The 26,806-nt window shown below is 43.7% G+C and overlaps 1 protein-coding gene across 1 annotated transcript in view; it reads left to right on the top strand.

Moving 5' to 3' along the window:
* The window catches only part of LOC123481790 (metabotropic glutamate receptor 4-like), a 39,153-nt gene extending 12,728 nt beyond the window's left edge, over positions 1-26,425 (top strand). Inside the window, exons 4-5 of the mRNA XM_045206800.1 lie at positions 23,071-23,317; positions 25,452-26,425. Of these exons, the coding sequence (XP_045062735.1) occupies positions 23,071-23,317; positions 25,452-26,425 (1,221 nt within the window). The remainder of the gene's footprint in view (positions 1-23,070; positions 23,318-25,451) is intronic.
* Positions 26,426-26,806: the final 381 nt, after the last annotated feature.

Here is a 26,806-nt window from a genome sequence, read left to right as displayed (position 1 = left end):
AAACCTTACTATTCCTGTTTTGGGTGGGTCATTCCTTCTACCGCTCTGGCCACGTCCTCTGTGTTCATGGCCTGTCTGCTAAATGGCATATTATTATTATTATTACTGTATACATCTAAGGTTGCTGAGGCCCCTTTCATTCCCCGCCAATAGATTAGGCAAAGCTATCAGTGGGTACTGGCCCCCTCCTACTCTCTCTCTCTCTCACTGCTTCACCATGCCCTTCTCCCATATCTATATAGTGCCCTCTAGGAAGGGAGTTTGCTCTACTTCCTTGTTTCCTTTCCTCGCTCAAGTCTCGTATGGTTCTCTCCATCTCCTGCAGCTGTTCCGCGCCTCTTCTTACTTCCTCTTCCAATATTTTCAGTTCCTTATTTCTTTCTTCTCTCTCTCTCTGTCCTCCCTTTCCTGATTCTTCAGTTCTGTTTGGGTCAAACCCCCATCAAGCATCAGGCTTCCCCTGTCGCCGTCACCCGTCAGGCTCATACGACTTTCTTCTTCCTGTAATCTGGACATGTTCTCAACCCCGTCTCGTATAGCTCTTGCTGCTTCTAGCAGTGCCCCTACCTCCTGTCTCCGATCGCCCAGATCGCAAACCCTCACCCATTTTTCTCCCTCTTCCTCTTCTGGTCGCTTATGATATTCGACTTTCCCCACAATGTCAAGCGTTGGAGCCATCAGCTTTGGTGCCTCGTATGAGGGTGGTGACGTAGGCAGTTCTGGGTATAATCTGGGTGGGGGTGGTGCCGTAGGAAATCTAATTCCCTCTGTCTTGTCCAGCTTTCCTCCATTGTTCTGTTTTTCTTCCCATATTTTCTTAAGTTTTCCCAACACTGCTAGTCCTATTCTTTCCTTCAGCCTTGCTTTTTCCATTGCTTCCTTGATTTTACCTCTTCTGGGTTCTCCTTCTTTCTTCCATTCTTCCTCAGTTTTCTGGGTTTTCCGCTTCAACGATTCCAGTATTTTCCCTGGCTCGCTTCCCACAGGCACTCCATCGGGGGATGGTATCCAACCATCCTCTATCCATTCCTTATAGAGTTTCTCTCCTCGCCTGCTCCATTCCTTCCCGTCCTTTCCTCCATTAGTTTCAAGTGTGGATTTTAGAACCTTCAATATTCTTTCCGCTTCTCCACTGGTAGTCATGTTTTTTGTTTTAATTTGCAATATTCGTCCATTATTTAATTATTTAAAGTACGTCTATCTATTTATTTAAATACAATTATTCCCAACTAATTAGTTAAAGTCGGTGCATATTTATATTTCAACGATAAACCAAATTATTTCAGTCTAATTATTTTACCAGTATTTTGCAGGGTCAAACATCAAACGTTAAATTAAATAATCAACCAAATTGCTTCAACTTAATTATTTAAAACCAGTATTATGCTATGTCAAACATCAAACGTTAAATCAAATAATAAACCAAATTGCTTCAACATAATTATTTAAAACCAGTATTCTTACAGTGCCACTGTCATGTGAATTTCTATCTCTAATTCAACCTAAGCTTGAATCATTACCAGAGGTTGTAAGGCTCTGGTTTTAATCATCAATGATTCAAGGTCCATAACCACGGAGAAGGATTTTTTGTATGTTTATTCATGGAGAGAGCTCTGGCGCTAAAAACACATACATACTGTTTTTATACTTCTTGACAAACAAAGGCACTATGCTCCTCCCACCTTTGTACCGCCCCCTCTGTTAGTGGGTTGACACTACATGATAATTCTAACATTTATACTGTATTTGGGGTAAAATCCTTTAGTCATTATTCTTAAAATCCAAATTAATCTAACAATCCACCCCTTTGACTAAATATTCCCACATTCAGGATAAATGTATTTTACAAGCATGACTAATCTCAGAGATCACATCAGAACCAATAAACATTTCATCCAATTGCGGTCTTTCAGGGTCCAAATCCTCGTCATCCACCAAGCCTGGAGGATCGTTTTTCACATTCCCCTGGTCAGAGTCCGGAGTCAGTCCATCTCTCATCATTGTTTAGATACTGCATTTCACCAACGCCTGACTCACCAATCCTCGGACACAGGGAACAAGACAACAACCACATAATACAAGAATACCCATACAAACACTGATCGCTCCTAAGATGGTGGCTGCTAGGGTTTTCCATTTACCAAATATTTCATCAAACAACCCTATCCACAATGTACTAACTTCTGAGTTCAGTTCATCCTTCACTTAGTGCAGTTAATTCTGCAAGAGCTCTGGTGACTGTCCCATCCAGTGTGGTGTTGTTAGGGATAAATGTGCAACAATGGCTTATCTTTCTATAGACACCGGCCCTTTCTGCCTGATCTAGAACCAACCTCTACTAAGTTATGAGCGGGATGGCGGATAATCGCTCAGAGATCCCCTTTACTGCATCTCTAGTCTGGTCAATAAATCGTTGTTGGTTGTAATAGATATAATTTATCCAATCCACATTTTTGTTTATTGTCACCCACCAGAAAAAATGTTGTAGTAAAACTCTCCCATATTTGATTCATAGCTTTGTATTCGTCTGGAACACCCCTGGGGATGCCTATACCATCTATCCAAATTGGGCTATTTCCTTCCTGACTTATTTCTTTTTCTCCTAATTATTCTTCCTGTCACTGGTCTTTGATGACCAATTCTTACAGGTTGGACCAACAATACTGGTGCACAAGTACCCACCCATCCCTCTGGTAATGTCTGCCGAATGCTCCCTTTGTTAGTGCATGCCCACCACACATCAGTCAGAGGGATGGTTAGGTTCCTAATTATTTTTTTCCTTCCTTCCTTATCTAAATCAGTCACATTAATTATCTCCTTACAGCCATCAAAATCACCCAAGTTACGGGTGCCATTTCTATGTCTGTAACACTGGTATTCGCCAGGAGTTAAAGTGAATCTAGGTGGGCTGGCCGAGTATGTCAATTTTGCCAGCCCAATCCCTGTGCAATTGGGCTCTTTTTGATTGGACCCCAGGTCTAATACACAGGGAAACATTGCCTTTGGCATTGGGGCGGTCAACATTGTTGGTCGCCCAATGGAGCATGCATAACAATTGGTCTCCCCCAAGGCCCTAGCGGTGTATTTCATCCACTTTAACCAGAGATTCTCATCAGGGACCCCCTCCACTTCCCCATGGTTCCATTCTTGGAGGAGAAAATCTTTAATAGTGGACGGGTTAGACAAATTGACTCCGTCATCCCTTGACTGATTTACTCGGTCTATTGCCATTAATGGATTAATGACAGTACCTGCTCCCTCTATATCTTTTGACTCCATCAAATGTAATCTTAGACAAGTATCCCGTCCGTATACGTCCGCGCAAGCCCAGTAAGTTATTTTCATGTCCTCTTTAGTGACTTTTACTATCGTTACTACCATTTCCGTGGGGATGTCGTTATACCTTCTTATCCTCCATCTGGACGTCCAGCCCCCCCCGTCTCATATCTCCGTCCCCCAGTATGTCTAAATACCTGAGAACAGGAACAATCTGCCAAGGGAGCTGAACATAAATACAACGGGATCTTATAATCCCATGTTGCTTGCTTATCCGCTCTGATAAGATCTCTAATCCTAATTTTGAATCTTACTCCCCACCCCTCTCTGACTCCTATTTTGTAGATCACTCGCCCTTGACGGTCAGTATGTTGGGTCGCTTCCCTTTTATTTCTTAATAATGGTAAGGCCATAGCGTAATTGGTGCGAGGTGGTGGTGGATCTTGACCTACCACGACTATTGTCGAGACTATGATGCAGCTCAGGGTCACTCATATTCCCAAAAACTGCCAACCCTCTCCTGTCTTGAGTCCTTCTGCTCGGTACCACCCCATACTCACACCCTAGGAACACACTACAGTGATGATAGGTCTGGGTAGGAGATCTTCGTTGACAGAGGTGACCCCCGGACCCTGTGGCCCAGTTCCGCTCGTCAACTCTGCGTGTGCTAAGCGGTGCTTGTATGTGGTCCTACCTTCTTGCAGTGGGTAACATGGACCCAGGTTCCTCTCTCTGCTATTCTAATGGCCAAGGTGGTGACCAACATAACCTGATAGGGCCCTTCCCAACAGGCCTGCTTCCAGTTTTCCTTCTAGTGACTGGATGCTCACCAGTCACCTGGTTAGATAGTGGGTCACCTTCTCCTTTAGTTCACCTGTGGGGCACAAAACCTCTGACATACGGGTGTGGTTAATAAACTATCTTCACACATGTTCAGATTAATCTAACAATTTCTGACTGCATTCTCTTTTTAGACTGTATCTAAAAAAATGTTTTTTTTAAAAAGTATTTTGTCCTCTCCTTCGTATATTATTTAATACAATTAGCCTCTTCCCCCCTCTTGACACATAGTTCTGCTTATGTGTCAATTTTTTCCACCTTCCTAAACATTCCCTTAGGTTATTTATCAACCAATTGCCATGCCTTTCATTTTTTAGATTGTTTTTTGCTTCTTTATTGCTCCTCCCACTTCCTTTGTCTTTATGGCGGCTAAATTCGACTTTCATTCAGTTCAGAATCAATTAGTAATCCAACAAACAATCTCTTATCTTGTAAAAACACTTATGTTTAGTTCAACCTCTGTTCTACCCCGGCTCTCCCGGGCTTGACCTGAAGACTGATTGTTGGACATGACAAGTCCATTTTTAGGTCACCTAAGTATTCTGCCTAGCAACAAAGAATAAAAACCTCTATGTTCGTGATTAACCCAGTTATCTCTAATAGCCCACCAAAAAAAAAAACATCATCTTTAAACCACGACCAATGTCATATCCCTCTTTACTCTCTACCATTTGGGTAACATCCCTGATATATTTATGAAAAGCTAAGACTGTTTGGGAAGAGAGCAACAACATAACCTGTTCTTCCTCCTCAGAGTTCCAAATGATTTTACCATGGGCTGCCATTGCCTTCCCATAGATAAGATCTCTTAATTTACCCGTATGCAGTACATAATGAGTACCCAAGCTTTACAGCAGTCTATCCTTACCAAAAAGCTCATCATTCTTCATCTAATTTTTTTTTTCTAGTCCTTATCTACCTGATCCTATTGCTAAATCAATGATCTAGGCAATAGTTGTCTCGCCTTAGATTGTACATTCCTCTGATTACTGCAGCTTATTCCATTAATTTAGTTTCAAATATCACCCAATAAACCGTTCCATCCCACAGCATAGTAAACACCACCTATGAACTGTTGAAAATTCCCTAAATTCAACATAACAACCCTTTATAAACATCATGCTGGGTGTGTTTTTTATTTATTTGAAAAACCCAATTGAAAAATAACAATCAAAAATAGTTAGGCTCAACTTAATTTGGTAGCTCCCTTTATGACCTAAATACTGCCTAACTTCATAAAATCCCTCAAAATTCCTCGAGTATACAATGATTATTTAATTGATTACTCTAAATCTGCTACATGTGATCTCATTTCAAATGATCCATTATCAATTATTTGATCCACCCCCTAGTAAAATCGCTCTCCCCTTCTATTCTGGAGTTCTACCTCTCCCAGCTATTTCCCCTAGTGGCCATTAAATACTCTGCTCTCGTCTGTTCCTTTTCTTACTCTGTTAGTCTCTGCTTTTCAAGCTCCAAAAACTGTTGTCTCTGTCTCTCAGCCTGCTTGTTTTTCAAACCTAAACAGTTTCCTTCTCTCTTTTTATTTTATTCTCTCCCTCTCTAACTTCCTCTGTCTCTCTAAGTCTGTCTCTGCCTCTCCTTTTTCCCGCCAACCAGAGCCACAAATCATTCTCCTTGTCCTCAACTCAACCCTCACAGCTCTATCGCTACTTCCCTCCTACCATTACTGAATCAATGATAATACATTTACATTCTAGTCACCCAGCAGACGCTCCTATCCAGAGCGACCTAGTGAATACATTTTTTTTTTTTTTTTTACTGGCCTCCCCCCGTGGGAATCGAACCCATAACCCTGGCGTTGCAAACACCATGCTCTATCAACTGAGCTCCATCCCTGCCGGCCATTTTCCCCCCTACCCTGGACGACGCTGGGCCAATTGTGCGCCGCCCATGTGTCTCCCGGTCGCTGCCGGCTGCGACAGAGCCTGGATCCAAACCAGGATCTCTAGTGACAAAGTTAGCCCTGCGATGCAGTGCCTTAGACCACTGCGCCACTCAGGATAATAATAACTGCAATACCTATCAATAATAATTATAATAACTATTACGAATTATATTGTCCTTTTTCTGATGTTATAATTGTAGTCTATTCCATCACTTTAGTTTAAAATATAAAGTTATTTATAACAAATCCAGAACCCACCACAGGCTGGCGCTATTCCCCCAGCACAACAGCCAATGCCACTTGCTTCCCTGTAACGAAAATAAATTATCGTTTTAAAATTTTCCAACTATTTGTATTTTCCCGCTAACCCCTTTCAGTTCGCTATTCAATATCTTTAACAGTTCTCTCTGATTCGGCCCCAATCAATAAAACAAATGCTTGATATCGTTGATCAGCATACATGACATTCCTACCATCTGAACTTATTTACTGTCTCTCACCCCCCCTCTCCTGCTCCTTCCTACATTATGGGGGAGGCGCGGGAAACTTCCCTACAATCTTCCTTCTTAGGAAATAATGTCATTCGTACTTATAACATATTTTCATAGACATATCTAGAATATTACTAAAGCTATCTAATGCAACTTTTAATACACGTAAAAAAACTCTCTCTCCACCCATTCTCTATTGAATAAGTGCATCTTCCTAGTTACCCCATAACCACGCCTCAAATCTTTTATTCAGCATTTAACCAACCAAATACTAAGTAGTATCCGGTTATCATTCATACCCGACGTTGAATTCCCTCATACACACATATTTCACCTTATGCCATTCAAATGCCCAACACGACAGAATAGTTCAATGCAACTCTCTATTGGTTTTTCAAGTCGCTCCGGATCAGAGCGTCTGCCAACTGACCAAAAATGCAAATATTCTCTACTTTCTCACTCATTACGTACGTCTACGTTTGAGTGCGAAAGTTCATACACATGCATCGTTGGACTTTATAGGTACCTCTCAAATAATCGCTTTGTGGTGTTTTTAGCCAATTCTTAATTGACACGAATCATTTTTTCAAACATTTTACCCGTTGAACCAAAAATTGACTGTCCTCCTCCTTTTCTTTACCCATGCAGTCACGATGGTTAAATATTCCTTTGTTACCGTTAAAGCACTTTCGCGCTTAAAAAAAACACACTCGCTGTCTCCAGCCCCTCCTTTCGCTGTTTTTTTTTTCAAATTCATTTGATATGCATCTGCCTACTAACTTTTTTACTTCGAGATGCCCAATAAATTCATACCTCTTCTCCCAAATGGATCCATAACACATATTTATTCGATCTCCTTAGAAGTTTTATTTCCCACGGTGGAGAAATAAAAATCCCCCCTTTAGTAATATTTCCCAGAATTATTATTCTAGGAGCTATTATTTTAGTGCGTCTTTTGAGCCAACGTATGATCTGTTTTTGTAATTAACCATTTAAAATTATTTAACCCCTAACCCAGAGTTTTTCATTTAAAACTCCGGTTTCATGAAAGGGGTCGATAACCATTTTTTCTCACGCGACTTCTTTTTTTAGCTCCTTCCTTGAAATAACTATCACGTCTCCCGATGGATTAAGTCTCACACATATACGACCTTATACAATAATTTGCTACAAAGTTCTAGCAAATCCCGAGTCGTATACGCTACTCCCGACTCATCTATCTCACACGATGATAATTATCTCCCTGTTTATACTGTTACACTGCATCTCGTACAATGACAATATTAACTAGTTTACATTTGTGATTGCAATTCACTCCATGTCATTTCGGACTAGTTTATTTTTGTAATAGCTATTTACCTAGGATCAATTGCGGACCCTCCCTGTTTCGTAAATAATTATTACTTCCTTTGACTTTGGTAACTATTCTCTGCCCTTTCACAATAATAAAATTATTCTTATACAAGTTCAAATCATTTCACCAAAATCCATGACTAAAAATTACTGACCTCTTCCTTGCAGTTTGGATTTTAAATGCTTTTTCAAACTTGTTAACGTCTTTATCGTTCATAAAGAGTAATCACCGGCCTGTTTATAACCTTAACGTCGAAGGCCAGGACTCATTCACGGATGCTATCACCCGCCCGTGCACGGGTTTCGGTGTCTTCAGAACGATAAAGATGTATTTAAGCTCCGCTCAGAAGGACCAATCTGTCATGTGAATTTCTATCTCTAATTCAACCTAAGCTTGAATCATTACCAGAGGTTGTAAGGCTCTGGTTTTAATCATCAATGATTCAAGGTCCATAACCACGGAGAAGGATTTTTTGTATGTTTATTCATGGAGAGAGCTCTGGCGCTAAAAACACATACATACTGTTTTTATACTTCTTGACAAACAAAGGCACTATGCTCCTCCCACCTTTGTACCGCCCCCTCTGTTAGTGGGTTGACACTACATGATAATTCTAACATTTATACTGTATTTGGGGTAAAATCCTTTAGTCATTATTCTTAAAATCCAAATTAATCTAACAGCCACACATCAAATGATAAATCAAAAAGAATAACCCAAATTATTTCAATTATTTAACCAATGGTTGTTATGTCAAATCAAACGATAAACCATATTACTTCAATTTAATTATTTGAAACCAGTATTTGTTATGTCAAACATCAAACGTTACAGTTCAGTTATATCAGTTCAAACGTTACAGTTTATTCATACTAGTTATTCATTACTTTTACCTTTATGTTCCCAATTTACTATTACTCCTTCCAAACTCGCCTACTATTCCTATCTACCAAATACTCCGCCGAACCTAGCCGTACCCTCGTAGTTACGGACCTTGCCGGTCGCCAGTATTTATCAAAAATTTCCCAAACCTAGCCGTACCCTCGTAGTTACGGACCTTGCTGGTGTAATTCCTCGAACCTAGCCGTACCCACGTAGTTACGAACCTTGCCGATACCAATTACTAATTCAATTATTCCCTATATCCTCGAACCTAGCCGTACCCTCGTAGTTACGGACCTTGCCGAGAGATTTCAGTATTTTCCCCGAATCTAGCCGTACCCTCGTAGTTACGGACCTTGCCGGTAGAACAATACTCTATGGTACCATGGTTTAACATCACATTCACCACAGGTTTGCATGTCACAATATGGTGCTTATCTACTCATAATAATTCGCATAATAATTCATAATTTAGTTCACTTACATCAAACAGGTGTTTCACAAAATTGATTTGGATAAAGCCAATGTGCAGAACTTTAGTTATATAGCAATAGGTGTCTGCTTACCTGTTTTTAGTTGTCCGGACTCTTTGTGAAACACACCGTCCAACGACAGCGATGTCCAATCGGCCGAACAATTCCCAGGGAAGTCCCTCTACCAGATCACGTCGGCGGTCACCAATTGTTAAGTTGCGTCAATTCGAATCTGGTATAAGGAACAAAAGAGGTGAACACACGTCTTTTAAGATATACTAGTATTTTAATTAATGCAAACACTTGAGTGGTAAATATGATGTTCGTATATATGGGCCCACTGAAAAACCACGCAGGGCAGACAGAGAACTGAGCTATTGTTATAAGTTCTTCTTTAAATACTCTGACAGAGATAGTTCCCGCTCCCTGCTGGGCCTGTCAGAATAGAGGCTGGGTGTGGTTTAAACTTACCCAACCTATCGTTGGCGCTCAGGCTGGTCCCAGCCCCTTGGCGCTTCACTGTTGCCGGTCATTAGTTGTTATCTTTACAACTTGTCTCGAGTCAGCAACCTCAGACATAGTTTGTTCTTCTTCATTGTAGCAGTACACATGTCCTTGAGCAGTTTAATAAAGAGGCAGTGTGTGTGTGTGTGAGTCACAAGTCTATCTCAGCCTACCCCCTAACGGTTCCTCACATTAATCACAGCTTGTTATGTTAAACAATCTATATCAGTACAGCACAAACCTATTATGTTTAATCATTAATGTATTCTTTCTAAGCTAGGCATCATATCTAGTTATAAGAAAATAGAGCCCCAAACTGATGATCTTGGAACAGAGGAGCCAGCCCAGGTTAGCCTAGAATCCTACCCTAGCTACAGGTTTTCTGTCCAAAAATGTTAATTTAATAGCAACAGGTTGATAGGAAGAGAGTGGCTGGAATACTCGGTAACTGCAGATGCGGCATTATGTTTTCCATGTCGAAAGTTCTGTGTTGGGTCCAATGCTAACGCAGACAAGGCCTTCACCCAAGCTGGGTATTCTAACTGGAAGCATGCTATTGATAGTACTAAAGCAGTGTTTCCCAACACCAGTCCTCCAATACCCCAAAGAGTACACATTTGTATTGTAGCCCGGGACAAGCACACCTGATTCAACTTGTCAACTAATCATCAGGCCCTCAAAGAGTTGAATCAGGTGTACTTGTCTGGGGCTACAACAAAAATGTGTGCTGTTGGGGGTACTGGAGGACTGGAGTTGGGAAACACCATACTAAAGGATTTGCTAGGCACCCATCAAGCGAAGAGCATTTGAAATGCACTGCACTGTGGTAAGAAAAACTAGTTTGAAGTGCTATGGGAACATTGGTGTCAACACTTGTTAATGATGGGCAGCTGGCAAGAAATCGCATGTATGTGTCGGCGATTGTGGACATTATTGGGTTCCTTGTTTCAAACCAGCAACCACTGAGGGGGACAGGGGAGCAGTGGACTTTTTTCTGTCTATGATGGAATATACTCTCCGAAAAGACAAGGAAGGTGTTTAGCACCATACCCCACAATGCCATATACACGTCACATGATATTCAAAATGAAATCATAGTGCTCATGAGTGAGATTGTCACTGAGGAAATAGTTAAAGAAATCGGAGAATTTTGGTACACACTGAAGGTAGACGGGACCAAGAATCCTACTGGATCTGAAAATATATCCATTGTCAATCGTCTCCTGGATGAAAACAATAACGGTCGCGAGCGGTTGCTGCCAATGGCAACTACAAAATACTGTGATTCTTTATCACTTTCAAACCTTGTTCTTACTGAGCTAACAAAGGTTGGCCTTGGCACAGAAAATATACTTAGTCAATGTTAGTGCCATGTCAGATAAAAAGGGGGGCATGCAGAAAATATTGCAGGACAAAGTAAACAGAGAAATGCCATATGTTCATTGTTTCAACCACCAGCTTCACATAGTGGTCGTTCACGCAATGTCATCTGAGAATGCACTGGAGGAATTTTGTGACTCACTCTACAAGTTCTTAAAGAAACTAACAGTGGCTGCCCTGTACACTGGAGAAACCTTGAAAAGGCTACTGGATCAAAGGTGGACTGGACACCTGGCTACTGTGTCAGTGGTTGTTAAAAGTTGTGACAGCATTTTGAAGTTCCTCTCTGACATCGAATGCACGCTATCCTTCAACACAGAAGTAAGATTCGAGACTACAGGGCTGCTGAAGGCGGTGACGGACACTGGCTTTAAGTTTACAGCCACCATGGTGCACAGAATTCTCAGTCTTCTCGATCCTCCAAGCAACTTACTCCAGGCAAAAGCAACAGATCTTTACACTGGAGTAAAAGTGGTCCTCAGTGAGTTGGAGTGTGTCAAGAAGCTGAGGTGTGACAGCTAGTTCGAAGCCATTTGGGCACCACCAGCTCCAAGCAAACGACGACATTATGTAAGTAAAAATCATCAGCAATACGTGGTGGATAGTACAGTAGCCAGCAGGACAGAGGTTAAGAGACTGAGTGTAAAAGACTGTTCTTCAGCACGTTGGATCTGTCATTGGTGAAATGTCAGAATGATTCAGCGAATGCAACAGCCAACTGGTGGATGCCCTGTGTACCCTTGACCCAGAGAGCCATTACTTTCTAGATGTGAAAAAGGTGAAGCCATTGCTGGATCTAAGCAAAACAGATGGAAACAGAGTTTAGATTCGCTCGACAGTTTTTGCAGACTGAAATCACCCGCTCTGGCTCCAATGAGGACAAATGGACCCCACTTGATATCATGCAGCGATTCTCTGGGCCTCTCTCCGCTATGCCGAACGTGCTTACTGCACTGAAACATGGACTGACTTTTGGGGCGTCCACAGCTACATGCGAGAACTCATTTTCCACTTTGACAAACGTGTTCATTCAGCACAGAAGAAGCATGCTACACCAGAGGAAAGCTCAACTAATCCAACAGGCCTTTGAGGGGGATGTTGAAGAAGATTCCGGGGAGAATGGAATTATCGATTTCTCAGGAAGTTTAACAGAGCATCAAGGAAGCTGCAACTCTTTTGAAAAGGTAAGATTGAAACAATCTATCGGGTTGGTTTTTATCAAAATCTTGCTTTAGTGTGTAGGGCCCTGTCCATGGTGCTGATAGAGCGCATCGAGATTTCGTACCATTGAACCTGTCACTTCTTGGTCAAAAGCATTTTTTGTGTTTATTGTGGTATAGCGTAATATAAGCAGAATTCAATATAATTCCAATGCAAGAACCCAAATGACGCCCCTGGGTATAGCTACATATGTTTCATCATAGAAATAGATAGGCTACACTATGGTTTTCTTGGAAGCCTATTGATTTTCATTAGTGTAAATGGAACTGTACGTATTGGAAACTAGTTTATGGTAGGTTGGCATTGATTAATTGATTACGTCGGTCGAATTTGATTCACAGAAGTGTATTGTGCCATATCACAACGTGTTGCTGAACTCATGAGCGGGCGGAATGATGTTCCATGTTTGAAGTGGGCCTATTTATTTATGTTTTGGTTATTTGGATCTCCATTCGCCTTTTGTTTACTATTAATGTAACTAGCCTAAATATAGATTGTGTCGCATTCGCAGTTGTGTCGGTATTCTAAGCCAAATTGCTATTCAGTATTTTTGTTTGCATGCATGAATGACTAGGCTACTACTTTCAGCATTTAGTTTGCATTATTTTGGTAAGACAGCTGTGTGGGTGTATCTGATCTCCATCACCTAGGACTTGACATACAGTGGGGAGAACAAGTATTTGATACACTGCCGATTTTGGTCTTGGCCATTGTGGAGAGGTTGGAGTCTGTTTGATTGAGTGTGTGGACAGGTGTCTTTTATACAGGTAACGAGTTCAAACAGGTGCAGTTAATACAGGTAATGAGTGGAGAACAGGAGGGCTTCTTAAATAAAAATTGACAGGTCTGAGAGAGCCGGAATTCTTACTGGTTGGTAGGTGATCAAATACTTATGTCATGCAATAAAATGCAAATTAATTACTTAAAATCATACAATGTGATTTTCTGGACCTCGACATGCTTTGTAAGTAGGAAAACCTGCAAAATCGGCAGTGTATCAAATACTTGTTCTCCCCACTGTAGGTTAATCAAATCTAATTTTTTTGTCAATTTTTGCTCAATCTTATATGATTTCTCAAACAGCTGTAACTGTATATGCATTCGTAAATCAGGTCCTTTCTTGAGTTGGGCTCTGGGATGTAACAACCGTTGAGCATCTGAGCTTATGGTTGATTGTAGAGGAAAGAGGTTGAGTGTGTTAGAGTATGTGTGTGTGTGTGTGTGTGTATCCCACATCTGTTGCAAGGGGGTAAGGATGTTAGGGAGAATATAGGATGAACCACAATAATTGTTTGCTAAAAAAATAATTGCTTGACAAAAATGTAATGTAATACAATGGCAACCCGGGTTAGAGGTAATAATCCTTCGCATGAACTGCCAACATTATTACGCATATTAATTGATAATGATGGAAATTAAGATATATGCAAGATATTTGAATAGATATGTATTTTTAATAGCTATACAGTGGGGAGAACAAGTATTTGATACACTGCCGATTTTGCAGGTTTTCCTACTTACAAAGCATGTAGAGGTCTGTAATTTTTTATCATAGGTACACTTCAACTGTGAGAGACGGAATCTAAAACAAAAATCCAGAAAATCACATTGTATGATTTTTAAGTAATTAATTTGCATTTTATTGCATGACATAAGTATTTGATCACCTACCAACCAGTAAGAATTCCGGCTCTCACAGACCTGTTAGTTTTTCTTTAAGAAGCCCTCCTGTTCTCCACTCATTACCTGTATTAACTGCACCTGTTTGAACTCGTTACCTGTATAAAAGACACCTGTCCACACACTCAATCAAACAGACTCCAACCTCTCCACAATGGCCAAGACCAGAGAGCTGTGTAAGGACATCAGGGATTAAATTGTAGACCTGCACAAGGCTGGGATGGGCTACAGGACAATAGGCAAGCAGCTTGGTGAGAAGGCAACAACTGTTGGCGCAATTATTAGAAAATGGAAGAAGTTCAAGATGACGGTCAATCACCCTCGTTCTGGGGCTCCATGCAAGATCTCACCTCGTGGGGCATCAATGATCATGAGGAAGGTGAGGAATCAGCCCAGAACTACACGGAAGGACCTGGTCAATGACCTGAAGAGAGCTGGGACCACAGTCTCAAAGAAAACCATTAGTAACACATTACGCCGTCATGGATTAAAATCCTGCAGCGCACGCAAGGTCCCCCTGCTCAAGCCAGCGCATGTCCAGGCCCGTCTGAAGTTTGCCAATGACCATCTGGATGATCCAGAGGAGGAATGGGAGAAGGTCATGTGGTCTGATGAGACAAAAATAGAGCTTTTTGGTCTAAACTCCACTTGCCGTGTTTGGAGGAAGAAGAAGGATGAGTACAACCCCAAGAACACCATCCCAACCGTGAAGCATGGAGATGGAAACATCATTCTTTGGGTATACTTTTCTGCAAAGGGGACAGGACGACTGCACCGTATTGAGGGGAGGATGGATGTGGCCATGTATCGCGAGATCTTGGCCAACAACCTCCTTCCCTCAGTAAGAGCATTGAAGATGGGTCGTGGCTGGGTCTTCCAGCATGACAACGACCCGAAACACACAGCCAGGGCAACTAAGGAGTGGCTCCGTAAGAAGCATCTCAAGGTCCTGGAGTGGCCTAGCCAGTCTCCAGACCTGAACCCAATAGAAAATCTTTGGAGGGAGCTGAAAGTCCGTATTGCCCAGCGACAGCCCCGAAACCTGAAGGATCTGGAGAAGGTCTGTATGGAGGAGTGGGCCAAAATCCCTGCTGCAGTGTGTGCAAACCTGGTCAAGACCTACAGGAAACATATGATCTCTGTAAATGCAACAAAGGTTTCTGTACCAAATATTAAGTTCTGCTTTTCTGATGTATCAAATACTTATGTCATGCAATAAAATGCAAATTAATTACTTTAAAATCATACAATGTGATTTTCTGGATTTTTGTTTTAGATTCTGTATCTCACAGTGGAAGTGTACCTATGATAAAAATTACAGACCTCTACATGCTTTGTAAGTAGGAAAACCTGCAAAATTGGCAGTGTATCAAATACTTGTTCTCCCCACTGTATATATATATATTGAGGTGAGAGCATTGGAAATGCTTTTGGCGGTTGACCTGCTTCTGTTTTGTGGGTGGCACTGTGTGCTGTTTTCGAAGGATGGGTCCTGGCCTCTCGGGGGGCCTAGGGATCCAGGGGGACGGGGTGGTATGCCGATCACTGGGATGACAACCCAACTTGGGATGGGGAGGGGCTTTAGCGGGGGGAATAGTGGAGAACAATTGGAGGGTTACCTAGTAGCAATGCAAATATCATGGTACAGCTACACTACCATTCAAAAGTTTGGAGTCACTTAGACATTTCGTTGTTTTCGAAAGAAAGCAATAACATCAAATTGATCAGAAATACAGTGTAGACATTGTTCATGTTGTAAATGGCTATTGTAGCTGGAAGTGGCTGATTTTTAATGGAATATCTACATAGGCGTACAGAGGCCCATTATCAGCAACCATCAGTCCTGTGTTCCAATGGCACGTTGTGTTTGCTAATCCAAGTTTATCATTGTAAAAGGCTAATCTATCATTAGAAAACCCTTTTGCCATTATGTTAGCACAGCTGAAAACTGTTGTGCTGATTAAAGAAGCAATAAAACTGGCCTTCTTGAGCCTAGTTGAGTATCTGGAGCATCAGCAATTGTGGGTTCGATTACAGGCTCAAAATGGCAAGAAACAAATTAATTTCTTCTGAAACTCGTCAGTCTGTTCTTGTTCTGAGAAATGAAGGCTATTCCATGCGAGAAATGTACAAGAAACTGAAGATCTCGTACAATGCTGTACCTCTCATTTTCAGTTATTTGAAAAGGAAATAATCTCCCAAATATCACTATTTCTAAAACAAGCCATAGAAAGTTGGTTGCAATTTCAATTTAATCCTCCGGAAATGACAGAACAAATAATGCAACAAATATTGTGGTTAAACTCAAATATACTAATTGATAAAAAACCATTATTTTTTGAAAAAAATGTTTAAAAAAGGTATAGTCTTTGTAAATGATATCATAGGTAGGACTGGTGGAGTTTTGTCGCACATGCAGCTAACAAAAACATATGGAAATGTCTACTCTACCCAAAATTATAACCAAATAATTGCAGCATTACCGCAAAAATGGAAGAGGAAAGTGGAAGGGGGAAAAAGTAAGGAACTTGTCTGTCGGCCCTGCATTAAAGAACATCATTGGTTAAAGAAAATTGTGATAAATAAAAAAGTATACCAGTTTCATTTAAGGACCAAAGGATTGACAGCCGTCCCATATAGATTGCAAAATAGTTGGGAAGAGATTTTTGACGTACCGATTCCATGGCATAGTGTTTATGAACTGATACGCAAAACGACGCTGGATTCAAAACTTAGAATTTCTCATCTTGCTACCAACATTATTATGATTTATTATTAATAGAATGTTATTTATATGGGGGATACAATCTTCCCAGCTCTGCAGATTTTGCTGCGATGAGACAGAATCATTAGATCATTTGTTTTGGTACTGTCCATTTGTAGCTTGTTTTTGGTCACAGGTCCAGGAATGGCTGAAGGATTGCAATATTTACCTGGAGCTAACCCTGCAGATAACACTACTGGTTGATCTGAAAAGTCATAGTCAATCGATCAATAATATAATAATACTTATTTCCCTCATTAAAATGCAAATCAATTTATAACATTTTTGACATGCGTTTTCTGGATTTTTTTTTTGTTATTCTGTCTCTCACTGTTCAAATAAACCTACCATTAAAATTATAGACGGATCATTTGTTTGTCAGTGGGCAAACATACAAAATCAGCAGGGGATCAAATACTTTTTTCCCTCACTGTATATGTTGTGAAATTGTTAGATACTACTTGTTAGATATTACTGCACTGTCTGAGTTAGAAGCACAAGCATTTCGCTACACCCGCTATAACATCTGCTAAACACGTGTATGTGACAAATACAATCTGATTTGATTTGAAGATTTGGCATGGGTCCTCAGAACCTCAAAAGGTTCTACAGCTCCACCATCGAGAGCATCTTGACTCGTTGCATCACTGCCTGGTATGGCAACAGCTCGGCCTACGACCGCAAGGCACTACAGAGGGTAGTGCGTACGGCCCAGTACATCACTGGGTCCAAGCTTCCTGCCATCCAGGACCTCTATACCAGGCGTTGTCAGAGGAAGGCCCTACAAATTGTCAAAGACTCCAGCCACCCTAGTCATAGACTGGTCTCTCTGCTATAGCACGGCAAGCGCCAAGTCTAGGTCCAAGAGGCTTCTAAACAGCTTCTGCCCCCAAGCCATAAGACTCCTGAACATCTAATCAAATGGCTACCCAGACTATTTGCATTTTTTTGTATGATTTGTTTTGGTATTCTTTCTTAAAACTGCATTGTTGGTTAAGGGCTTGTAAGTAAGCATTTCACTGTAAGGTCTACTACACCTGTTGTATTCGGTGCATGTGACAAATAAAATGTGATTTGATTTGATTTTGATTTGATAATGTTCTTTCAAGGCTGTAAAATGGATTCTGCACTTTTTTTCTAAATAATAAAAAGGGAAGCACTGCAGCAAAGAGGTGTGAATATAGTACATTCTGTACTGTACCGTAGAAACAGATGATAAACGCTAATTGAAGCACAAAACAGCCTTAAAATATATTCCTTACTTCAAAGGGAGCTTATGCTGATTTCCAACCACTGCAAACGACAATAAGTAATGACTAACATCTTGAGCATTTTCACTGCAAAAAAAACAAAACAGCCAATGGCAAATACAGAAATCAGAAATCCGGTCATGACTCCAGCCCCTTTGATGTTGCAGAGGACAAAGTGTATACATGGGGATGGATGGAATGGAAAACACTATCTATCTACAAACGCAGAAATAACCATTCCTGGTTTAAGTTAATCTTATGAATGGATTAATGTTTCCACATTGTTATCTGTTTGGAGGCGCTGTGTGATATTAAGGACCCAGTTACATTCCTGACAGATGGGAAAATGCAGAGGCAGGATCCTGTCAGAGGAAGGGCTGTAGATTGACAGGTGTGTAATCGTGGTGGCTCGGAGGGAGGGCCTGTTTCATGAGGCAATGACTGGCCCCATCTCACTAAATGGTCCCTGGCACTGTCTGCCCTCAGTGATAAAGACGCTAGCATGCAGAGGGCCAGGGATGGAGGCCTTCGGATGGCACTGTAGCTGCAGTCAGGTGCAGGTAGTCTGCAGGAGGCACGGCTAGAGACAGTCTATAATGTTTGATTGATCCAACCCAAGCCAGGTCTGGCAATTCCATACAAATATGCATAATTTGATCATCAGAAATGATAAGGCTTTTGTTTGGAAGATATTACTTTCAGGATAATAGGGTGCTCATATTCTGGCCACTTACACCTATACACAAGGTAAATGTAGTTACCTTTTGCACATCAGACTGTGGAATGAAACGGAATGCAGGGGGTGAAATAGCAGCTGGATGGAGGGAGCACAGATTTTATAATTCCTGCTCCTTTAGGAGAGACATGATGGCTTCGCCTGGTGGAGTCGGTCTCTCGAGCACCATTTTCCTGCTGTGGCAATGAGGCACATTGGCGATTATATCAGTTTGTCAAGGCAAATTTATCTGTCCCAGGACAGGGGTCCTGGCCCCACTCACAGAGGGACTCCACTCTGTACTCCGGAGGGGCAGCAATGTGCCGGGCTCACCCAAGGCCATGTGAAATCTTCTGAGCAGATTACATACTCCCCCTCAGTACCCCTGTATCTCCCCCTTCAAGGAAAGCCCATCGATGCTTGCAGTGTGATCAAATAATACAATGTCACTCTCATTTCTCTCAGGCATCCTTCTCAACTGACGTTTATTTAGCGGCTTCTATATACACAACACTTAAAGAAAAATATATAATGTCTCCGCTGATTTAATCATAAGTCATAGGTACCATATGGCAGGCTGCACTAACTCATTAGATGTAAGTATTTCAGCATCCAGACTGAAGATAGAGGTGCATAAAACGTAGTGCCAAAGCAGAACTATAACTAATGCACGTCATCTGTTGACATTCTCATGACAGACAACCTCTTGGGTTATTCCCTGTTGCCATAACACAAAGTTACTCATGATGTCTGGAAATGCAATATCAGTCTACACCTCAGGCAAATCTGTTAGGGATGTGGCTGGGAGCTGTGTTTGCAATTTACACCCTTCTCCCTTTGTTCATCAGTCCCAGAATAGCTCAGCAACCCTGTCCCAAAGGGAGACAGAATTATGTTCTGGATAAGAGCGTCTGCTAAATGACTAAAATGTAAATGTAAATGTAAAAATAAGTTGTAAATGAAAATATTTTTACAGTTTTGCAGGAGGATTACCCTGATGTTCACCACAGAGAGTAAATGTATATGACAATCTTCCAATCTTCTCTCTTTTTGCAGTTACAGTGTTTTTTGATTAATGTATTTATTTTCTACTGCTGTAGTAAATCAGCCCATACTGTCTAACAACTCAACCAGATTATCTATGTGAGCAGACATGTAGACACATTTAATCCCATTGAGAATATGATATCATTTATATGGGAAAAGCACTCTGAGGCACACACTTAGGCATTGTATTGATGTTCTCAAGATGTCTCTCCCTGATCCTTGCCTGCAGCCATGTTTTCTGTGCACAGTTGTGAGTCCCAGCTGCCTTTACACTGAGTCGACTCCAACCGGCCCGGGCCCTGAGTGCAACTTCAAACTGTAACCAGTGCCTGCAACCTGGTTGTCAGTCAACCTACCAGGGTATTTACAAACAGCACTGGAATTAAATCATGCTACCACATGTACAATGAAGCCGGAGGGGATGGCTGCCGTTTTATGGACTCTTAACCAACTGTGCTATTTTGTTTGTTTTTGCCGCATTGTTTGTAACTTATTTTGTACATAATGTTGCTGCTACTGTCTCTTATGACCGAAAAGAGCTTCTGGACATCAGAACAGCGATTAATCACCTTGAACTGGACGAATAATTTTCTTTAATGAGTCGGACAAGCAGGATTTGCTCCAGACACCTGACAGGGCCCTCATCCCCGTCATTCGCAGTAGAAAGAAAAGAGATATCGCGGAAGGAGATCGGGGTGCCTGGTAAGGAGCCGGTGAAGAGTGGCTAATCTGCCTTTGCCATCGATACTATTGGCCAACTTACAATCGCTTGATAATAAAGTGGACAAACTACAAGCACGTATATCCTACCAACAGGACATTCAAAACTGTAATATCTTATGTTTCACTGAGTCGTGGCTGAACGAAGACATGAACAACATACAGCTGGCGGGTTATACACTGTATCGGCAGGATAGAACAGCATCCTCTGGTAAAACAAGGGGTGGCGGTCTATGTATATTTGTAAACAACAGCTGGTGCACGATATCTAAGGAAGTCTCGAGGTTTTGCTCGCCTGAGGTAGAGTATCTCATGATAAGCTCTAGACCACACTATCTACCAAGAGAGGTTTCAACTATATTCTACGTAGCTGTCTATTTACCACCACAAACCGATGCTGGCACTAAGACCGCACTCAATGAACTGTATACGGCCATAAGCAAACAGGAAAACGCTCATCCAGAGGCGCACTCCTATTGGCCGGGGACTTTAATGCAGGGAAACTTAAATCCGTTTTACCTCATTTCTACCAGCATGTTAAACGTGCAACCAGAGGGGAAAAAAACTCTAGACCACCTTTACTCCACACACAGAGACGCATCAGAACAGCTCTCCCTCGCCCTCCATTTGGCAAATCTGACCATAATTCTATCCTCCTGATTCCTGTTTACAAGCTAAAACTAAAGCCGGAAGCACCAGTGACTCGATCAATAAAAAAGTGGTCAGATGATGCTAAGCTAAAGGGCTGTTTTGCTAGCACGGACTTGGATATGTTCCGGGATTCTTCCGATGGCATTGAGGAGTACACCACATCAGTCACTGGCTTCATCAATAAGTGCATCAATGATGTCGTCCCCACAGGGACTGTACGTACATACCCCAACCAGAAGCCATGGATTACAGGCAACATCCGCACTGAGCTAAAGGGTAGAGCTGCCGCTTTCAAGGAGCGGGACTCTAACCCGGAAGCTTATAAGAAATCCCGCTATGCCCTCCGACGAACCATCAAATAGGCAAAGATTCAATACAGGACTAAGATCGAATCGTACTACACCGGCTCCGACGCTCGTCGGATGTGGCAGGGCTTGCAAACTATTACAGACTACAAAGGGAAGCACAGCCGCGAGCTGCCCAGTGATGCAAGCCTACCAGACGAGCTAAATTACTTCTATGCTCACTTCGAGGCAAGTAACACTGAAACATGCATGAGAGCATCAGCTGTTCCGGACGACTGTCGGGTCACACTCTCCGTAGCCGATGTGAGTAAGACCTTTTAAACAGGTCAACATTCACAAGGCCGCAGGGCCAGATGGATTACCAGGACGTGTACGCTTAGCATGCGCTGACCAACTGGCAAGTGTCTTCACTGACATTTTCAACCTCTCCCTGTCTGAGTCTGTAATACCAACATGTTTCAAGCAGACCACCTTAGTCCCTGTGCCCAAGAATACTAAGGCAACCTGCCTAAATGACTACCGACCTGTAGCACTCATGTCTGTAGCCATGAAGTGCTTTGAAACACCATTATCCCAGGGTAGGTAACAACACATCCGCCACGCTGATCCTCAACACGGGGGCCCCTCAGGGGTGCGTGCTCAGTCCCCTCCTGTACTCCCTGTTCACTCATGACTGCATGGCCAGGCACGACTCCAACACCATCATTAAGTTTGTCGATGACACAACAGTGGTAGGCCTGATCACCGACAACAACGAGACAGCCTATAGGGAGGAGGTCCGAGACCTGGCCGTGTGGTGCCAGGAGAACAACCTCTCCCTCAACATGATCAAGACAAAGGAGATGATTGTGGACTACATGAAAAAGAAAAGGAACGACCACGCCCCCATTCTCATCGACGGGCTGTAGTGGAGCAGGTTGAGAGCTTCAAGTTCCTTGGTGTCCACATCCCCAACAAACTAACATGGTCCAAGCACACCAAGACAGTCGTGAAGAGGGCACAACAAAACCTATTCCCCCTCAGGAGACTGAAAATATTTGGCATGGGTCCTCAGATCCGCAAAAGGTTCTACAGCTGCACCATCAAGAGCATCCTGACTGGTTGCATCACTGCCTGGTATGGCAACTGCTCGGCCTCCGACTACAAGGCACTACAGAGGGTAATGCGTACGGCCCAATACATCACTGGGGCCAAGCTTCCTAACATCCAGGATCTCTATACCAGGCGGTGTCAGAGGAAGGCCCTAAAAATTGTCAAAGACTCTTGTTGTATGGTGGTATCAAACATTTTGTATTGTAGATATGTAGTGGTGTAATAATGTTATATGTTGTACTGTTTTATCTTTTGTTTTATAAGTAATGTAAGTGGTTTAATATGTTTGGACCCCAGAAAGAGTAGCTGCTGCCTTGGCAGCAGCTAATGGGGATCCCTAATAAATACAAATACAAATAAAAATACAAACTAGGTAATGTACTTTCACAAAGTCAAAGGTCAATGCTGTCACAAGGATCTTGAGAACCCTCTCCTTAGCCACTTGAACAGCACCATCTATTTCTTGTTGTGTAACAATGTTTCCTTTTCTCTCCATCTTGCTCATCTCCTTCACAGATGTACATCCAGACCACGACTTTGACCATCTCTGTGAGCCTGAGTGCCTCTGTGTCTCTGGGGATGCTCTACATGCCAAAGGTCTACGTGGTCCTCTTCCACCCGGAGCAGAACGTGCCCAAGCGCAAGCGCAGTCTCAAGGCTGTAGTCACTGCAGCCACCATGTCCAACAAGTTCCCCACCAAGGGCGGCCTCCGGCCCAACGGAGAGGCCAAGTCTGAGCTGTGTGAAAGCCTGGAGACGCAAGGTTAGCAGCGAAGGCCTCAGGGTTAGGGATGGAGTGAGGGGAAATGGAGATCAGGGGGAAGAGAGGAAATAGGAACACAAGTTTAGTTTTTATAACACTCGGTCCTTGAGTTTATGCCTTAAAGTCAGTGAGTAATTTCGAGGGGAATGTATCGGGCTAGAAAAATGAAAAGCAATGTCCTTGCCTTATGTAAACTTAATTGATGCCATTGTTATTCTGCCCCTCAACAGCTTTGTGAAATGAGCTGGTGTTATTTTCAGGATGTAGGGAATTGGGAGTGAAAATTTTTTCACGCTGGTGCTCTGAAACGTGGCACTGTCTGCAAGCAGGACAGGGTGAGATGGATCGATAGAAAAGGATTCACATTCAGGTATCATACTGCAGAGATGGCCAGGCTTATTAACTCTCCAGCCTCCATTGGTGCAATAGGAGGCAGGATTATTGCTCTAGCACTTCAGCCCCATCCTACAGTAGCACAGCTGCCGTGGTCGGAATGAGCAAAATCGATAAATGTAAAAACATGTATTCCAAATCATGGGAAAATAAGTTGATTTATGGATAGTCACGCTCATTCATCCATAAAGAATGACGTTTCCCTTTATCTAATGCATCATCAGTCAATATTCCCATTACCTTTGGAGAACCAAAACCAATGTTGAGAACATGTTCTGAATCCTCTATCATAGTGCTATTTCAAATATGCAGTTGCACTTCCTCTGAATGTGTAGGAGACAGGAGATGAAACTCTCAATATGGGGTTTGTCAAAGAGACTGCTACAAGGAGATGACAAGAGGTAGAAAAAATGGCATGCCATTTAGGAATGGAAAAAATGTTTATAGCACCCATGGGAAATGCTCCCCCAATTTCACAGTTTGACACCTATACCATGACCCCTCTAGCCCGAGTCGGAGGACTAACAGCTGCTCTTTGTACTTGTGTGTCAGACTGTGACGAGGGAGGAGAGTCCTGTGAGGGACTTTAGACGCTCAGGTAACGGATGGAGAGCCTGAGCATCAGCTTGCCTCTCACTCTGTATGACTGACCACTTCTCCCCCCATTTACTTTGTGCTAATATTCAGTTGGATCCCATGCCTGCCTAAGATATGTACTGTATGCACAAAAACTCACCCACGGCTATAGCAGCTTGGATTGTGTCAGACAGTTCTCACTCTCACATGCACACCCTTGACCCACAGACGTTGATGTCGGTAGACAATGTTGGCGTGTTGTACTGCAAATGGCCTGGGAATGTGGTAACAGCCTGATGACCGCTGATGTAGGGAGACGACACCACTGTGGGATGAATGTGGGGGATAGCCACGCATCCCCTGTAATTTCTTTCCCACGTTGACAAACTGAAGAATTTGCTGTAATGGGACGTAGAACAACAATAAGATTGGGGAGAAGGGGAATGACAGATGTGTCTGCCAGCTCCAATTCTTTCAGGACCATCTATTTTTTTAAATCTTGGCCTCGCAGAGCATGAATATTTAAATAAGGTTAATTTATCAATGCTGCTCTGGTAGAGGTTCAGGGTGGAATGGAGAGTGTGCCCCCCCACACCATCCTTCTCCACCACTACACTTCCCTTCCCTCCAGTACCGTTGCCCCCCACACCCTCCCTCTCCCCCACAACACATCCCTCCCTCCATTACCGTTGCCCCCCACACCCTCCCTCTCCCCCACTACACATCCCTTCCCTCCAGTAACGTTGCCCCCACACCCTCCCTCTCCCCCACTACACTTCCCTTCCCTCCAGTACCGTTGCCCCCCACACCCCCTCTCCCCCACTACACATCCCTTCCTTCCAGTACCGTTGCCCCCCACACCCTCCTTCTTCCCCACTACACATCCCTTCCCTCCAGTAACGTTGCCCCCACACCCTCCCTCTCCCCCACTACACTTCCCTTCCCTCCAGTACCGTTGCCCCCCACACCCCCTCTCCCCCACTACACATCCCTTCCTTCCAGTACCGTTGCCTCCCGCACCCTCCTTCTTCCCCACTACACATCCCTTCCCTCCAGTACCATTGCCCACACACCCTCCCTCTCCCCCCACTACACATCCCTTCCCTCCAGTACCGTTGCCCCCCACACCCTCCCTCTCCCCCCACTACACATCCCTTCCCTCCAGTACCGTTGCCCCCCACACCCTCCCTTTCCCCCCACTACACATCCCACCCTCCAGTACCATTGCCCCCCACACCCTCCCTCTCCCCCCACTACACATCCCTTCCCTCCAGTAATGTTGCCCCCCACACCCTCCCTCTCCCCCACTACACATCCCTTCCCTCCAGTACCGTTGCCCCCCACACCCCCCACACCCCCTCTCCCCCAATACACATCCCTTCCCTCCAGTACCGTTGCCCCCCCACACCCTCCTTCTTCCCCACTATACATCCCTTCCCTCCAGTACCATTGCCCCCCACACCCCCCTCTCCCCCCACAACACATCCCTCCCTCCAGTACTGTTGCCCACACACCCTCCCTCTCCCCCCACTACACATCCCTTCCCTCCAGTACTGTTGCCCCCCCACACCCCCTCTCCCCCACTACACATCCCTTCCCTCCAGTACCGTTGCCCCCCACACCCCCCACACCCCCTCTCCCCCACTACACATCCCTTCCTTCCAGTACCGTTGCCCCCCACACCCTCCTTCTTCCCCACTACACATCCCTTCCCTCCAGTACCATTGCCTCCCACACCCTCCCTCTCCCCCCACTACACATCCCTTCCCTCCAGTACCGTTGCCCCCCACACCCTCCCTCTCCCCCCACTACATATTCCTTCCCTCCAGTACCGTTGCCCCCACACCCTCCCTCTCCCCCTACTACACATCCCTTCCCTCCAGTACCGTTGCCCCCCCACACCCTCCCTCTCCCCCCCACTACACATCCCTTCCCTCCAGTAACGTTGCCCCCACACCTTCCCTCTCCCCCACTACACATCCCTTCCCTCCAGTACCGTTGCCCCCCACACCCTCCTTTTTCCCCACTACACATCCCCCCCTCCAGTACCGTTTCCCCCCACACCCTCCTTCTTCCCCACTATACATCCCTTCCCTCCAGTACCATTGCCCCCCACACCCTCCCTCTCCCCCACTATAAAACCCTTCCCTCCAGTACCATTGCCCCCCACACCCTCCCTCTCCCCCACTACACATCCCTTCCCTCCAGTACCATTGCCCCCCACACCCTCCCTCTCCCCCACTACACATCCCTCCCTCCAGTACCATTGCCCCCACACCCTCCTTCTTCCCCACTATACATCCCTTCCCTCCAGTACCATTGCCCCCCACACCCTCCCTCTCCCCACTACACATCCCTACCCTCCAGTACCGTTGCCCCCCATACTCTCCCTCTCCCCCACTACACATCCCTTCCCTCCAGTACCATTGCCCCTCACACCCTCCCTCTCCCCCACTACACATCCCTTCCCTCCAGTACCATTGCCCCCTACACCCTCCTTCTTCCCCACTACACATCCCT

This window comes from Coregonus clupeaformis, chromosome 24 (assembly GCF_020615455.1).
Source record: "Coregonus clupeaformis isolate EN_2021a chromosome 24, ASM2061545v1, whole genome shotgun sequence".
Classification (NCBI taxonomy): domain Eukaryota; kingdom Metazoa; phylum Chordata; class Actinopteri; order Salmoniformes; family Salmonidae; genus Coregonus; species Coregonus clupeaformis.
The sequence above is the reverse complement of the archived record's forward strand: the minus strand, read 5'-3'. Positions and strand labels throughout refer to the sequence as shown.